Raw genomic sequence first — 17004 nt, 5'->3', positions numbered from 1 at the left:
CAGGCAGAGACAATCACACTAGGATCATTCATGTCTGTCCTAGCCAGGCAGAGACAATCACACTAGGATCATTCATGTCTGTCCTAGCCAGGCAGAGACAGTCACACTAGGATCATGTCTGTCCTAGCCAGGCAGAGACAGTCACACTAGGATCATGTCTGTCCTAGCCAGGCAGAGACAGTCACACTAGGATAATGTCTGTCCTAGCCAGGCAGAGACAGTCACACTAGGATCATGTCTGTCCTAGCCAGGCAAAGACAGTCACACTAGGATAATGTCTGTCCTAGCCAGGCAATGACAGTCACACTAGGATAATGTCTGTCCTAGCCAGGCAGAGACAGTCACACTAGGATAATGTCTGTCCTAGCCAGGCAGAGACAGTCACACTAGGATAATGTCTGTTCTAGCCAGGCAGAGACAGTCACACTAGGATCATGTCTGTCCAGGCCAGGCAGAGACAGTCACACTAGGATCATGTCTGTCCTAGCCAGGCAGAGACAGTCACACTAGGATCATGTCTGTCCTAGCCAGGCAGAGACAGTCACACTAGGATCATGTCTGTCCTAGCCAGACAGAGACAGTCACACTAGGATAATATCTGTCCTAGCCAGGCAGAGACAGTCACACTAGGATAATGTCTGTCCTAGCCAGGCAGAGACAGTCACACTAGGATAATGTCTGTCCTAGCCAGGCAGAGACAGTCACACTAGGATCATGTCTGTCCTAGCCAGACAGAGACAGTCACACTAGGATCATGTCTGTCCTAGCCAGGCAGAGACAGTCACACTAGGATAATGTCTGTTCTAGCCAGACAGAGACAGGACACACTAGGATAATGTCTGTCCTAGCCAGACAGAGACAGTCACACTAGGATCATGTCTGTCTTAGCCAGGCAGAGACAGTCACATTAAGATAATGTCTGTCCCAGCCAGACAGAGACAGTCACACTAGGATCATGTCTGTCCTAGCCAGACAGAGACAGTCACACTAGGATCATGTCTGTCCTAGCCAGGCAGAGACAGTCACACTAGGATCATTCATGTCTGTCCTACCCAGGCAGAGACAGTCACACTAGGATCATGTCTTTCCTAGCCAGGCAGAGACAGTCACACTAGGATCATTCATGTCTGTCCTAGCCAGGCAGAGACAGTCACACTAGGATCATTCATGTCTGTCCTAGCCAGGCAGAGACAGTCACACTAGGATAATGTCTGTCCTAGCCAGGCAGAGACAGTCACACTAGGATCATTCATGTCTGTCCTAGCCAGGCAGAGACAGTCACACTAGGATCATGTCTGTCCTAGCCAGGCAGAGACAGTCACACTAGGATCATTCATGTCTGTCCTAGCCAGGCAGAGACAGTCACACTAGGATCATGTCTGTCCTAGCCAGGCAGAGACAGTCACACTAGGATCATTCATGTCTGTCCTAGCCAGGCAGAGACAGTCACACTAGGATCATGTCTGTCCTAGCCAGGCAGAGACAGTCACACTAGGATCATTCATGTCTGTCCTAGCCAGGCAGAGACAGTCACACTAGGATCATTCATGTCTGTCCTAGCCAGGCAGAGACAGTCACACTAGGATCATGTCTGTCCTAGCCAGGCAGAGACAGTCACACTAGGATCATTCATGTCTGTCCTAGCCAGGCAGAGACAGTCACACTAGGATCATGTCTGTCCTAGCCAGGCAGAGACAGTCACACTAGGATCATTCATGTCTGTCCTAGCCAGGCAGAGAGTGCCTCGAGAGAGGCTACATATTGGGATTTACAGCAAATAAAAAGGCTTGGTGACACTGTGGCCTGTTCTGCTCTGCTCTGTAATGCCCCATCTGTCTCTCGTCAAGCGGGGAGAATGTTCTACTCTACTGTCAGAGGAAATTGGATGACGAGCGTTAGGGTATGCATCCCAAATGGCACCCTATTTCCTATTTCCTTACCCTAGTAAAACTGACTATCCTACCGATCCTCGACTTCGGCGATGTCATCTACAAAATAGCTTCCAATACTCTACTTAGCAAACTAGATGCATTTTATAATAGTGCCATCCGTTTTGTTACTAAAACACCTTATACCACCCACCACTGCGACCTGTATGCTCTAGTCGGCTGGCCCTCGCTACATTTTCGTCGCCAGACCCACTGGCTCCAGGTCATCTATAAGTCCATGCTAAGTAAAACTCTGCCTTATCTCAGTTCACTGGTCACGATAACAACACCCACCCGTAGCACACGCTCCAGCAGGTATATCTCACTGATCATCCCCAAAGCCAACACTTCATTCGGCCGCCTTTCCTTCCAGTTCCTGTGACTGGAACGAATTGCAAAAATCGCTAAAGTTGGAGACTTTTATTTCCCTCACCAACTTCAAACATCTGCTATCTGAGCAGCTAACCGATCGCTGCAGCTGTACATAGTCCATCTGTAAATAGCCCACCCAATTTACCTACCTCATCCCCATACTGTTTTTATTTATTTATTTACTTTTCTGCTCTTTTGCACACCAGTATCTCTAGCTGCACATGATCATCTGATCATTTATCACTCCAGTGTTAATCTGCCAAATTGTAATTATTCGCTCCTATGGCCTATTTATTGCCTACCTCCTCATGCCTTTTGCACACAATGTATATAGATTCTAGACTTTTTTTTCTACTGTGTTATTGACCTGTTTATTGTTTACTCCATGTGTAACTCTGTGTTGTTGTCTGTTCACACTGCTATGCTTTATCTTGGCCAGGTGGCAGTTGCAAATGAGAACTTGTTCTCTACTAGCCTACCTGGTTAAATAAAGGTGAAATAAAATCAAATTAAAATAAATGTGTAGCCCATATGGCTCTGGTCAAAAGTAGTGCACTATATAGGGAATATGGTGACATTTGGGATACTCCCTCAGCTTCTCTTCTCCACTTAAAGTGAGTGGCTGCGTTACGAGTTGATGCCATTGTAATGACATTGGAGGAGGACATTGGTTCTTTTTGGATGACATTTACTGTAGAAAAAGAAACTATGATTTAATGTGGCTTTTATCTTGATGTATGCAGTCATAGTGTAAGTTATTCCTCATGCATGTATATAGGTAGGACCCACCTCTTTGACCATAGATTAGTAAGACCAGTTGCTTGCCATGGGTAATATAGGCACTGTCTTTCACTTTACTGTGTACTGTACTGTACATGCGTTTTGGAAATCCATCTTTTTGTGTGCTCTCTTTATTAAAGGACACCTTTCCTGAAATGCTGGCATATAGTGACATCTGACAGAGTGAATGATTGTGTGTGTGTGTGTGTGTGTGCGTGTGTGTGTGTGTGTGTGTGTGTGTGTGTGTGTGTGTGTGTGTGTGTGTGTGTGTGTGTGTGTGTGTGTGTGTGTGTGTGAGCGTGCACACATGCGTGAGTGACGTGTGTGTTTTGGCAGATGAAGGGCAGTGTCATCAAACCACACATGACCTTTAAACCTTCAAAAGCTGGAGGAAAGGTCTCGTCCCTTTTCAGCTGCAAACAGCAGACCATATAACGGTCTTAAACTACACGACATCCCAACGTTCCTCAGTGTCTCCAATAGTTCTGATGTTTAATTATGTTGAATCTGTTAGTTTACACAAATACGTCTCTGTGCAAAATCATTACTCTCTCTATTACAGTCTGAATGCCACCGCTGAAGCTGAACTAATAGGAGAGTGATGAACAGCCTGCGGTAGTCCACTGTGGAGTCCCTGCATGGCTGTTTCAGTAGACTTTATTTATTCAGTGGCCCTGTAGGGAACATTACGATCGCCTTCCCTCTTGTCCGACTTTACGTTAAGTGCACTTAATCCCATGTATTTACATGATCATTATATTTAGGTTCCGTTTAGGTTCAGCGCCACGTCATTTAAAGTGCTTCCACGTCTGCGTTCTGTTGCTAGAAGCCCAGGGGAGAGCAGGATTCTTTGCCTCTCTCTGTTTCTCTATTTTCCGCCCAACAGTCTTTGTTTTATCCCTCCTTGAGTTTACCGTCGCTCTGCACCGTAAATAGATGCACCTACTCTATGATGTACTTCCTCTCAGCCTCTTGCTGAGCTGTGTATTGATTGGTGGTGTGTGTGTGTGTGTGTGTGTGTGTGTGTGTGTGTGTGTGTGTGTGTGTGTGTGTGTGTGTGTGTGTGTGTGTGTGTGTGTGTGTGCGTGTGCGTGTGCGTGTATGTATGTATTAGGGCTGCACAATTAATCCCCCCCCCCCAAAAAAAAATGAAAATCTATGTTTTTGCCTATATGATGCAGCCCTACTGTGTGTCCACCAGCCCAGACTAGGTGGTGGAACAGTTTCAGATGGTTTCTCTTTACCTCTTTACCTACCTATAGCATTTACATAACCAGGACAAAACAACAGGCTATGCTACTAAAACATCAGAACTTCTCTCTCGCCCCTCCTCTGCCCCTGCCCAGGCGTTTGGCCAGACCTTCTCCACCCAGCGCAAGGTGGCTGCGGACGGGGAGACCAACGAGGAGACCCTCTTGCAGGAGTCAGCCACGAAGGAGGCGTACTACACGAGTCGCCTGCTGGTGATCCAGTCAGAGCTCAAACAGAGCCGGGCCGTCACAGTCAACACACAGGCCGACAACGAACACCTCAGTACCCTGCTGCAGGAGCTCAGAGAGGTGAGGCACCAGGGGTTAGAGGCCGGGGGGGTGTGGTTTAAAGGAGACTCAGAGCAGTGGCTACTTACTATATACATGTATGCACAGTTATTGATAATAACCACAGGTTTTGTGTATTTGATAGTAGCCAGGGTTGTGTGTGTTAACTAAACCCTGGTGTTTGTGTCTGTCCTGTAGAGTAATGAGATGTTGGAGCTGCAGCGGAGCCGGATGAGAGAGGAGATCAGGGAGTATAAGTTCAGAGAGGCTCGACTCCTACAGGACTACACTGAGCTGGAGGAGGAGAACATCACCCTGCAGAAACTAGTGTCCACTCTCAAACAGAATCAGGTGAGAGAACACAGTACATACACACGCATGCGGTTGCACACACACACACACAAACGCACACCTACACGCGCATGCACACACAGACACACTTACACATACATGTGGTTACACACACGCACACACGCACGCACTCACGCACACACACACACAATGTGTCCCCATCCCTAACTCCACATTATGCCTCTCTCTCTCTACTTACCTCTTCCTACCCTCCCCCTTCCTCCCTCCTTCCTTCCATCCCCCTTCCTCCCTCCTACCCTCCCCCTTCCTCCCTCCTTCGCTCCCTCAGGTGGAGTACGAGGGGTTAAAGCATGAGATCAAGGTTCTGGAGGAGGAGACCGAGCTGCTGAACAGTCAGTTAGAAGACGCCTTACGTCTCAAAGACATCTCCGAGGCCCAGCTAGAGGAGGCCCTGGACTCCCTGAAGAGTGAGCGGGAGCAGAAGAAGCACCTCCGCAAGGAGCTGGTCCACCACCTCAGCCTGTGTGACGTCCAATACACGGGCAGCGCCCACCTCACTTTCACCTCAGCGCCACCTAGTGGCACGGCTACGCCTGTCTCCGCCCTGTCGCCCAACTCAGAGGAGCCGGGCAGGTGTAACGGGCATCTACATGGAGGGTCAGGAACTGGGACGGGGACAGGGTCACTGCCCAGGGCCAATGGAGAGTGTCGGGGAGCGGGGAGGAAAGGAGAGGGGATGGTGTCGGATCTGTTCAGTGAGATGAACCTGACAGAGATACAGAAGCTCAAGCAGCAGCTGCTACAGGTGGGTGGAGAAGTACGGTTCACTCGGTTTGAATGAGTAGAGGGGCGTTTCGGGAGCCTCTGGAGTTTGGTGCTCAGATTTCTCGGTGTTATAAGCATGTAACAATGACATACAGGAGGATATCAGAACACTGTGGCAAACAAACAGACTCATTCTAGCTCATCAATGTAAACATAAACAATATTACAGAGTGAACACACCGATGCCGTACAAATGAACACGTCAATATCCCCTCAGCAGCCCCATATTGTAGATGTAGGAATAAGTGTTGAATTATTCAGAGTGAGAGACTGCTGACATAACCTCACTGCATACAGCGCTCTCTCTATTCCTGCTCTCTCTCATCTCTCTCTCATATCTCATCTCTCTCTCTCATCTCTCTCTCATCTCTCTCTCTCTCTATCTCACTCGCTCGGCCTGCCTCTCCCCTTTTCAACCTCTTAAGAGGATAAATAATAAAGGTTATCCCAGCAGTCAGATAAAGTGTTGTAGCACCAGTGAGAAGCTGTGGGATCAGCCGTTACTGGACCACTGGCTGTTACGTGGACTCTAATCAAAATGGCCGCCATTTTGTTTCATAGTGGGTGTCTTCTCTTCTGTAGTTTCCTCCAGCCCAGTTGGCCAGTGAGATGAAGATGCAGTAGGATGTGTGTGGCGTTGATGTGTGTCCAACCATTTACTGCAGTCCCTATAGGTGAAACTGCATCTCCCCACACATTCCCTCAGCCTCACTCCGATTGGATGGACTGGAGGAAAGGCTTATTTATATCCTCACTGACACACTAGACTATTGATTCACCCTCAGTAGTGTGCAAGGTTTACTGTTCCCTCTGAAAGTGTGCAGGGTTTAGGCCCTGCTGAAATAAAACAGCATAGACCAGCATACATTTCAAGCTGGTCCATGCTGGTATTTGCTGGTCTATGCTGGTTAGTTCTGGTCAAGCTGGTCTGTCCAGCATGGTCTAGTTGGGTATGATGGTTTACTAGAATAGTCTAGCTGTATTTGCTGGTGACCAGCCTTCGCTGTGTTTTGGACACATACCAGTTTATGCTGGTGATGTTGGTATGCTGGTCCATGCTGGTTACCAAGCTGGTCCATGCTGGTCAAGCTACCCTGACCATGCCCATCATTATTACATTTCCCAGCATGCTCTATTGCAGTAGATTTTTTAAATTGTTTGTCTCAATATCTCTCTTGTTTGTGGTGTTTTTGCATGTACATTGATTGATTAATTAATCTTATGCTACACAAAGATAAATAACATACATTTTTTCTAAACTAATACAATCTGTTAGTTGGACTTATTGCTCCAGTTTAGATAATTTGGGTAGTCTCATTTATTCCTCTCTCTGCCCCTGGCAGTCATTCTGAATGCATATCGTGGGTGAAGAAAAGTTACAATTATTGGATATCCCCACTCTGGCTGGATTCCAATAGAAATTAAACATCACTTTTAAATCCAGCATGATATGACTTGATACTGGTTTTGCTGGTGACCAGCTTTTGCAGGTCACTGTGTCCAAAACACAGCGAAGGCTGGTCACCAGCAAAAACACAGTGAAGGCTGATCACCAGCAAAAACACAGCGAAGGCTGGTCACCAGCAAAAACACAGCGAAGGCTGGTCACCAGCAAAAACACAGCGAAGGCTGGTCACCAGCAAAAACACAGCGAAGGCTGGTCACCAGCAAAAACACAACGAAGGCTGGTCACCAGCAAAAACACAGCGAAGGCTGGTCACCGCAAAAGGCACCAAGAAATCAGAGTGAAGGTTGGTCACCAGCAAAATCAACACCTATGCTGGACCAGCCTATGCTTATCTGTGCTGTTACTTTCAGCAGGGGGGGCCTAAGGGATGAGGTGGACTGTGCTGAGTGTGCAGGGAAATGATGCAGCTTATTTAAGGTTGTGGGGCTGGAGATGATAAGAAAGCTACTAGTTTAACAATAGGCTGAAAATAGCTGTTTGTGTGTGTGTGTTCATAGGCAGAGCGGGAGAAAACAGGGCTGTTGATCAGCCTGCAAGAGTGTCAGACGCAGCTGCAGCATACACAGGGTGCCCTGAACGAGCAGCACGAGAGGGCCCTCCGTCTCAGCGAGAGAGTCACCGCCCTCAGGCACCTGCACCGGGAGGCCCATCTTGCCCAGGAGGCCCAGCACGACCAGGAGGCCCACCTCAACCGAGAGGCCCTGATGGAGCAGGGAGAAGAGGAAGAGGAGGAGAAAGAGAAGGGATTAATACACAGCAGGGGCCAGGCATTCTGCCACCAGACCCCGGGTCTGGAAATCCTCCAGTGTAAATACAGGGTGGCTGTAACCGAGGTGGTCGAGCTAAAGGCTGAGCTGAAGTCGCTGAGAGAGAGGTACAACCAGTGTGTGGAGGGCGGGGTGGAGGAGAGGACACGCGGAGAGGCCCAGCACAGATCTCTGGAGCAGCAGGTGGGGAGGCTGGAGAGGAGCTGCCGGGAAGGTAGGGAGAAGGTGGGGGGCCTGGAGACGGAGCTGAAAACAGCCAAGAACATGGCCAGCGAGAGCCACGGGGCGCTCAACGCAGCACAGGACGAACTGGTCACCTTCAGCGAGGAGCTGGCTCAACTTTACCACCACGTCTGCCTCTGTAACAATGAGACGCCCAACCGGGTGATGCTAGACTACTACAGACACGGCAGAGGACTAAGGGGCATCAGTGCCTCGCTCAAGGGTGACGACACCCGCGTTCTACTCACGCCCCGCCTCGCCCGGCGGCTCGCAGCCGTTGCCGCAGCAACCTCGTCATCCACGGCGGAGTCTCGTAGCCCCTCGGAATCCCCATCCAAAGAGCGGTTGTCAGGAGAGAGAGGCCGGGACGGGGGAAGGGACAGAGACAGTCCTGTACCCCGCACCCCTCCTACGGGGTCCCCCAGCATCAGTGCCTCTTCCTCATCTTCATCATCATCATCGTCGCCTGCGGTAGAGCCAGCTGGAGACCTGCGTAGGGAACCCATGAACATCTATAACCTCAACGCCATCATCAGAGAGCAGGTGACTCCGTTTGAATCATTTGAATAAACATGTCAAACAGAATATAGTTTCACTATTCGTAGTACATTCACTAGCAAGCATATATCATCACAACTTTTGATTTCATTGGCAGTTCAAACCTGAAACAGTTTATCCCAGTTTGTATGCCAGGTGTCACCTTTAACCTTCCAAATGGTCATCATGAAGCTAACAGACACAGATTCCAGTGTATCTGACTGACAACATTAGCTAATGTTCGCTAACAACCTCCCTTGATGAACATGCTGCAGGTGAGGCACCTCCAGAGGGCAGTGGACCGGTCACTCCAGCTGTCCAGACAGAGGGCTGCAGCCAGGGAACTGGCCCCACTGTTTGACAAGGACAAAGAGGCCTGTATGGAGGAGATACTGAAGCTCAAGTCCCTGCTCAGCACCAAGAGAGAACAGATAGCTACCCTCAGACTGGTGCTCAAAGCGAACAAACAGGTCAGACATGGATATGGTATCCGAGATATGGATTCGCTGTCTAACACGGCCTTGCTAGAATCTACTTTGAGGCTGGTCCCAAGAAATCTCCGAAAGCTGTAGATGGTTCTCACCAGGCTACGGTAGCCATTAGGATATATAGAGTATGTAGAGACTGCTGTCACAGTCACACTAATGTCCTCACTTTGAATTTTCAATTGTCTTCTAACTCACTAGGGGGGAAATGTATTCTGACTTCAATGGGGATTTCTGTTTAAATAAAGGTGAAAGAAATGTCCCTGTTCCCTTGTTCTTGCAGACTGCAGAGAATGCCCTGGCCAACCTGAAGAGTAAGTATGAGAATGAGAAGCACATGGTGACAGACACCATGATGAAGCTGAGGAACGAACTGAAGGCCCTGAAGGAGGACGCTGCCACCTTCTCATCGCTCAGAGCCATGTTCGCCACCAGGTGACTATTTCCCTCCTCGCTCAATCCCTTCATCTATATTTCTTTTATTGAAATGTTACTGTTCACTACCAGGGGAGAGACCAAGGACCAGGGATAGATTGTTAAAGGGATAGACTAGTTCTACATCCTGCCTTTCCTATTTCTCCCCGGCTCTCTCCATTCTTCTCTACTTCTTCTTCTGATCACGTTATTTCTTCTGAACCCATCTCCACCTACACTGTGTAACCAAAACGTTTGTTTTTTGCAAGCACCCAACCCCTCTCCTTGAAACTTCTCAGGTGTGACGAGTATGTGACTCAGCTGGATGAGATGCAGAGGCAGCTGGCTGCGGCGGAGGACGAGAAGAAGACGCTCAACTCGCTCCTGCGGATGGCCATCCAGCAGAAACTAGCCCTGACCCAGCGTCTAGAGGACCTAGCCTTTGACCAGGAGCAGTCGCACCGCACCCGCGGCAGCAAGGTGGCCCGCATGAAGAGCAGCACCCCCAAAGTAAGTCCTGCTCCTCCCTCCAGCCCCACCACCGGCGCTGGCGCCCCCTTAAACTTGACCTCTGCTACTACAGACGCCCTAGCTCTGAGCTCCCCTACGTCACATCATAGACACTCCGTCAGCCCCTCCTCCACGGCCCCCTCAGGCCCCAAAGTACCAGGCAGCCCCCCCTCCCTGGAAGCGCTCTCCTCCTCCTGGACCCCCCCATCCACTCCCCACATGCTGGATCACTCCCAGTGGGCACTGGGTGTCCGGACGTTAGAGGTCGACTCCCACAGTTTCAGTCTCGACTCCCACAGTTTTAGTTTAGAACGTAGCAGTACTGGGCTCTCCAGGCATTACTCCTCAGACACACGGCCGTCTCCTGGCAGGGGTGCTCAGCCTGGCTCGGCCCCCTCCTCCCCCTACCGTTCTCCCATACTGGGGTCTCGCCGGTTGACATGGAGCTCCCCCCGAACTCGCCCCCTTAGCAACCTGACGCGTACCTCAGCCCTTTATACCCCCTCTTCTTACACCCCTCCTAGTTCCTATATCCCTTCTAGTTCTTACACCCCTTCCTCCCTTTATACCCCCTCCAGTTCCTATACCCCTTCATCTGCTCATTACTCTCCTTCATCATATACCCCACCCTCGTCGTACACCCCCCACACTTCATATAGTCTCACCAGCAGCTACAGTCCACTCTACCCTAGGTACTACGGTTCCCATCGGCCCCCTCACTGACACTAAACCACAGTTCCCATTAACCTCCTCACTGACAACACTACAAATCCCATGAGTCCCCTCTCTAAACAGAACTACAGATTCCATCGGCACCTTCGCAGACACTAAGCTACAATTCCCATCAACCTCCTCGCGGACACTACTACAAATCCCATCAGCCTCTTTAATGATGCAAAACTACATTTCCCATCAGCCCCTGGGAGAGTGGGTGGGGCTTACAGAGAGGAGGACAGACTGGTTTCCTGTTTCTTGTGCCTAAGCCTCTGGCCTCGATGCAGCATGTGGATGTGGCTCTGTATCGGCGCGAATGTTCGGACTGACTCTGCTCAGGGATTTAACACAACATGGAGCACAAGTAGCCCTGCCTTCCTCTTATTCACAGACTGTTGATCGGTCTAAGCTACAGGAGAGACAGGGCACTTTACAGACTATACATACACAGTAGTTTTGGTCTCGCCCTTTAAATCAAGTCGCCATCCACACAAGCAAGTGAATACGTGTGCAGGACCTTGCCGCTGTTTGGAAAGACGGATGAGAAGGATGTTTAGGTTAACTGGACATTTGAAGGAATTTGTTCACATGTTGGACTGATGTCTCCACAGATCAACCACTTGACAGTGTTATTCGCGCTCTCTGTTTTTAATGAAAATCACAGATACTGTAACCAAATGTCATTCAAAGCAAGTATTGGATAAGACAGATCAATGATTATGGATTGTTTGCTATTTTTAATTGTTCAGTTATTACTCACAGCTCTGTACACACTGTCCTCATAATGTTATTGCAGTCATCCTCACATCTGCTGTGTAAACCTGCCACATATTTGGAGTCTAGCACCACCCAATGGCAGTTTGTAATGTCACTGTGTATTCAGAACTTAGACTGAAGACGAGGTTGAATATCATATTAAACCTGTAACATAAATGACCTGGAATCAGCACACCATGATGGTTTTAATGTTAGCATTATGAGACAGAGCGAGATGGGTGATTCTGGTTTTCATATCAGTAGGCGAGACAGACAGTGAGCTGTGGCTACGTAGCACCCCTAGTGCCTCGGAGGGTAACTCCAGAGGAACACAGCAACATAGATGGATGAATGTCATCGATAGAAAACTCACTTACCACCAAACTCAGGGAAGCTGACACACACACACTTTTCAACTGGGGTTCAACAAGGATGTATTGTTAACCAGAATTATCCTTACGCTGATCTAGAAATATAGACCAACATTTGAATGACATTTAGGCTATGGGTTAGTTAGTGTAGAGCTACTGTATGATGCATAGATGGGATTCCACAGTTTCTGCACATGTGAGTGTGTCACCTGTGTATGTGTGTGCCTTAACAACTACAGCACCTGATCAGTACAACCTGATCATGCCAACAACAACAGTTTTCATATTGTTTTTTGTTTTTTTGACCCTATCCAATAGGTTAGAATGGACAATAACAAAGCCTTGCCAGATGATCAGCGTAAGTGCTCTTGATGAGGGATACACTGCTACTGGGTGTTGGCAGGTGAATAGCCTTTGCCAACTTTGGCCCAATCCATGCACAGTTTGGTTTTGACGGGAAGAACTAAGGGGACGTGGCTGACGTGCAAACCGATATTTAATTTTTGAATTGGTTAAAATGACGTTAAGGTTATGAGTTTGGTTAAGGGTCAGTTATAGATTTTGTGCTAGTTGTGCTGTCAATGGGATGCTGGTCAGAAAAGTCTCCTTAGTCTCTCCCTGTTTTGACCCAGTCCGGTCTCCCCCTCCCCCGCCAGTCCCAAATCTGGAGCCCAGAGTACCACAACAACCCTGTGTGTCTATACTCTAACAATCCCAGTCTCCATTGGTTCAAGTGATCTACATGTTGTTATAACAGGCAACATGGAGCAAATAAAAACCGCATTTGACAGGACTCCTCTCAGCTACATTGTTGACAACGTTAGGTGAACATTTACATATTTCTCACAACAGAAATACTCACTGTTCTTGCACTCATTGTTGGGCTGATTGAGCTGGTGGAATGTTTTTTTTTCCAATAGTCATCTAATGGTGACTGTACAGAAACACAATGAACACTGTAGATTTGGTGTGGGAACCACCTCAGTGACCTTTTATACATGGAGTTTGTATTACTCTGTTTCATTCATTACCCTTCATCACGTTAGCAATTACTTGACATGAGTCTGTCCTTCACTCCAGTTTCTACATCTGCACCATCTACCTGCCTTGACACAACACTGTATGCCTGTTACTTTGAGCAGAACACCTTTGTAGTTGTAGTGTAGTGTAGGTTATAATATGGAACATTTCCATCGTAGGGTAAATTAGCTGGATATAGATCTTTTCTGCAATAAGGGAATAAAAAGTGAAGGGTTGTCAAATATCAAATAGATGCCGTCTTAGCTTCTCAAGAAAGGAAACCAGTGTGACCTCCTCTCTGTGAAACCCTCCTCGTTCCGCCCGACTCGCACTCTCCAATATACACACACACATCACACACCCACCAAACTCATTCCTGTCTTCGGTCCCGCGACATCATAATTCCATCCGTAAATGCAAGAGGATTTGAATCCTGTCAAATGCGTTTTTGACCTCCTTCCCCTTTCCAATGTATTCGTTTCTCACCGCATCTATTGGCCTGTGATTTCTCCCTCTATGTGAATACAGTGAATGCCATTTTCCTCTTCTGCTCTCTGTTTCAGGCGTCTTTCATAATGTGGAACATTGTCAATTTTAACATCCTTGCCTGTGCTAACGCCATATCCATTTCCAGGCAGACTGTTAATAGTTACCACTGATTGTCAGCCTGTTAGCTTTTGAGCACTTTATATGCATGTGTATATAACACAGGGTATTGGAAAGCCGTATGCTGTGTACAGTGCTATGTTCATACTCTTCATATATACTGTAAATATCATGTATAAATGACCTGTATTTTGTGTGTCGTCATCTTTTCTGTTTTGAGTGGCCTTGAGCATCTCTCTCATGTGTTCTAGGGAGGAATTCCTTATAATCTCAGTTTCATGAAGTTGCTGTCGTGTGTTCCACTCAGATATGCATAGGCCGACTTTACACCGCCTGCTCAGTTATTGCACAAGCACACTGTTTCATCATAGCATACTGTAAGCGTACATTCCATTGAACAGTACAATATATCAAATACATAAGTTGTTAGGGATTTGGGAATATTTAAGCATAGGAACATTATTGAAGATTTTTTTTTCACTATATGTACTTCTTGAAAACGCTGGGGTGATGGGGGGGGGGTGATCTTGGTAAGTAGTCTGTATTTTTCCCTTGGATATGATCATCTGTGATGTCCCCTGCTCCCCATCCCTGTCACCTCTCCATCTAATCTGTCAGTCTCTCATAGATCGTCAGAAGTCTGCTGCCACAGTGCCGCCAGTCTCCTCACAGCTAAGGTGGGAGAAGGCCTCCCAAGTCAGCAGGTAAACAGTTTAGACCAGAATTTAGTGCCAGTCTGTTTGTGCTATCATCCCAACTCCTCACTCATTGTCATGCCACAAAGAAACAATGAGTTGGCAAGAGCACTAACAGATCTGGAATCAGTCTAAAAATCTACATGGGCCTGAAACGTTGCATATGTTTACAGTATATGTGAATTATTCCATATCATTTTGCTTGTGGAGTATAGCCAGGGTACAGCATCAGAAAATCAACCCTGTGTGTTTTGGGTGTGTGAGTTTTTTTTATGCCTTTCTTGACCTACCATAAACACTATAAATTAGTCTATTTTAAATCCTCATTGATACGTCCTTTTGTCTGTGAGTGATTGAGGTAGATGTCTGAGATCTTTGTCAGGTACAGTGTATCTCCTGTTATCTCCTCTTCCTCTTGTCTTCTGGTTGTCTCTGGTCATGCTCCTCCCAGACGTAGCATTGTGTCGGCTATCCGGGAGTACCGAGCTCACTGCCCCCTGAGCAGCTACCGCAGCAGCCCCCCACGAGTGCCTCTCCTTTGGCTCGCCCAGCCGCCTTGTTCCCCAGGTCCTCTATAACCCTGGAACTACTACACCCTGACCTCTAACCCCATCACAGGACTCTGCTGAGCAGAGCCAGAGCAGTGCCTCTCACTGAAGGAAGAGAAGGACGACACTCACAAAGACTTATAACAGACTGTCTGACTTGAGGGTCTGTGGGAGAAAAGAACGACATGCAGCCATCTTTACTACCGCGCTAGCTATTAGTCATTATTCATCATGTATTTGTCTATGGTGTTTTGGGGGTTGTTGAAATATACTTTTATGTTACGACCAGGGATGATAATTTTGTTGGGTTCAAGAGGTGGACAACTGTTGGGTTTTGCTGAATGTATAGCTAGCTGTACAATCATTAATGGTACCATACAGTATGTAGTGAACGCCAAGGGGGCAGAGGACAAAGCCATAACTGTGTATTTGAAATGCATGTAAAAAAGGTATTAGCTTTCGCAAACCCAGAATGTTTGAGTCCTTTTCTGCTCTTTTTGGATTGGATTCATTGCTTGTCCCCACCCCTCACCAAGATCGTAGCTTGTTTTTTATATTCTACGGAATTTCTTTAAAATGCACTTTGCTCACACACACACCTGCGGTGTGTATATATAAATGTTTCTATTGCACTTTGAATGTGTTTTACAGGATAAGAGATTTCCAAACATTGTAAAAGCTGACAGTGTTTGTACCGTTATCATCCTTCCTTGGTTCTACAGTATCTATGTTGAAACATCATCTACGCCCCAAATGACACCATATCCCACAAAGTAGTGCACTACATAGGGAATAGGGTGCCATTTGGAAAGTACTCTTGGTCAACCTGTTTCTCTGAAGGAATCAATCAACCTCCTGATTTACAAGCACAAACTGACCAATGCATTCCAATACTAGTTGTGATCGTCTGTTAACCCCCACTGGGTTAAATAATGATGTTGAAAGTAGATCTCTATCCAAGATTGCCTCTTGTTTTCTACATCCTGTGTATGGAAGTAACCATGCTGGATCGGCGTGTAGACAGATTTCGCTATAGAATAGTAGTACTAGTAGCACTGTAGTTGCGGTAATAGTAGAGGTAATTGGCAGTTTATGCTGTACTGTATTCAACCATGATGCTATGTATCCTAACCTAGAAATACCAATTTGGAGCGTTTCTCAAACCACCACCCAGCAACTTTTAACCATCTATATAACACGTCCAGTCACAGCTCAGAGGCGTGGCAATGGGATGAATTCACACACCTCAACCTGGCTTTAGGCTGAACATTCTATTTCTACAGGATCTCTGACCAGACCTGTGGTTGTTAACTACAGTAAGGTTTCAAAAACGTTGGGTTTTGTCATCGTTTTGTGTTATTCTGGTGAATGCTGTCCTATCTGCTCCGTCACCTACATCTATTGCAACTGGAAGCCATGTAACAAACTGCCAAAGACCGCACTAGGCTTCTCAGACATCATATGAAGCAGATGAAGGAGAGGGGAGGAGTTTTGTGTAACCAGCCAGAGACTGTATTAACCCACAAAGCTAAAACCCTAGGCATTAGTTTGGGAGAGCAAACTGGCTTTGGAGCCCAAGGGCGAGAGTACGGGAAAGGGGATATCTAGTCAGTTTCACAATTGAACGCGTTCAAACGACATTTGTCTCCCGCCTCTGTTTAGCGGATGGCACAGTTAGCAGTCACAATGTCTCCTCAATAATGAGGATATCATGAGTATTCTGTATGTTGTAACACTGGTTCGCTCGGTCTATTTTCCCCCACCATATGTATTGCTCATGTATATCAAGGTTTCTTTAAACCTATCAGATTGTTCAAAGACCATTGAAGTTGTACATAGGCCAACTGGACATACAGTAAGCTATGGAGAAAATGACGAATGTTACTAGCTACCTTTCCTAGACCTGGAGAGTGTATAGTAGACGGGGCACAAAGATGAAGCACTGAACGTGGTTTGCACAATATCAACACTACTCGACAACTCAATAAAAAACATTAGACATTCAGACAGCAATATATAAATGTATGGTATCTTCAAATCATTTTTATTGCATATTAAACCATGTAAATCCTACATTTCAAAATACAATAAATCCCCCCTAATCTTATAGGGGACTGCTAAACATTTGTGTATCTT

General features: G+C 47.1%; 1 protein-coding gene across 2 annotated transcripts in view; it reads left to right on the top strand.

Annotated features, from left to right (window-relative positions):
* LOC109896742 (protein bicaudal D homolog 1) overlaps nucleotides 1-16992 on the top strand; it is a 38773-nt gene extending 21781 nt beyond the window's left edge. The window contains exons 2-10 of one of the 2 annotated variants that reach the window (XM_020491059.2): nucleotides 4427-4639; nucleotides 4817-4969; nucleotides 5259-5735; nucleotides 7721-8755; nucleotides 9025-9219; nucleotides 9518-9669; nucleotides 9948-10158; nucleotides 14254-14329; nucleotides 14772-16984. In XM_020491059.2, coding sequence (XP_020346648.2) covers nucleotides 4427-4639; nucleotides 4817-4969; nucleotides 5259-5735; nucleotides 7721-8755; nucleotides 9025-9219; nucleotides 9518-9669; nucleotides 9948-10158; nucleotides 14254-14301 — 2484 coding nt within the window. In that variant the 3' untranslated portion in view covers nucleotides 14302-14329; nucleotides 14772-16984. Of the gene's footprint in view, nucleotides 1-4426; nucleotides 4640-4816; nucleotides 4970-5258; nucleotides 5736-7720; nucleotides 8756-9024; nucleotides 9220-9517; nucleotides 9670-9947 lie in introns of both variants that reach the window. The other variant, XM_020490567.2, reaches the window with a different exon arrangement.
* Nucleotides 16993-17004: the final 12 nt, after the last annotated feature.

The sequence above is a fragment of the Oncorhynchus kisutch genome, linkage group LG9 (genome assembly GCF_002021735.2).
Source record: "Oncorhynchus kisutch isolate 150728-3 linkage group LG9, Okis_V2, whole genome shotgun sequence".
Classification (NCBI taxonomy): domain Eukaryota; kingdom Metazoa; phylum Chordata; class Actinopteri; order Salmoniformes; family Salmonidae; genus Oncorhynchus; species Oncorhynchus kisutch.
The sequence above is the reverse complement of the archived record's forward strand: the minus strand, read 5'-3'. Positions and strand labels throughout refer to the sequence as shown.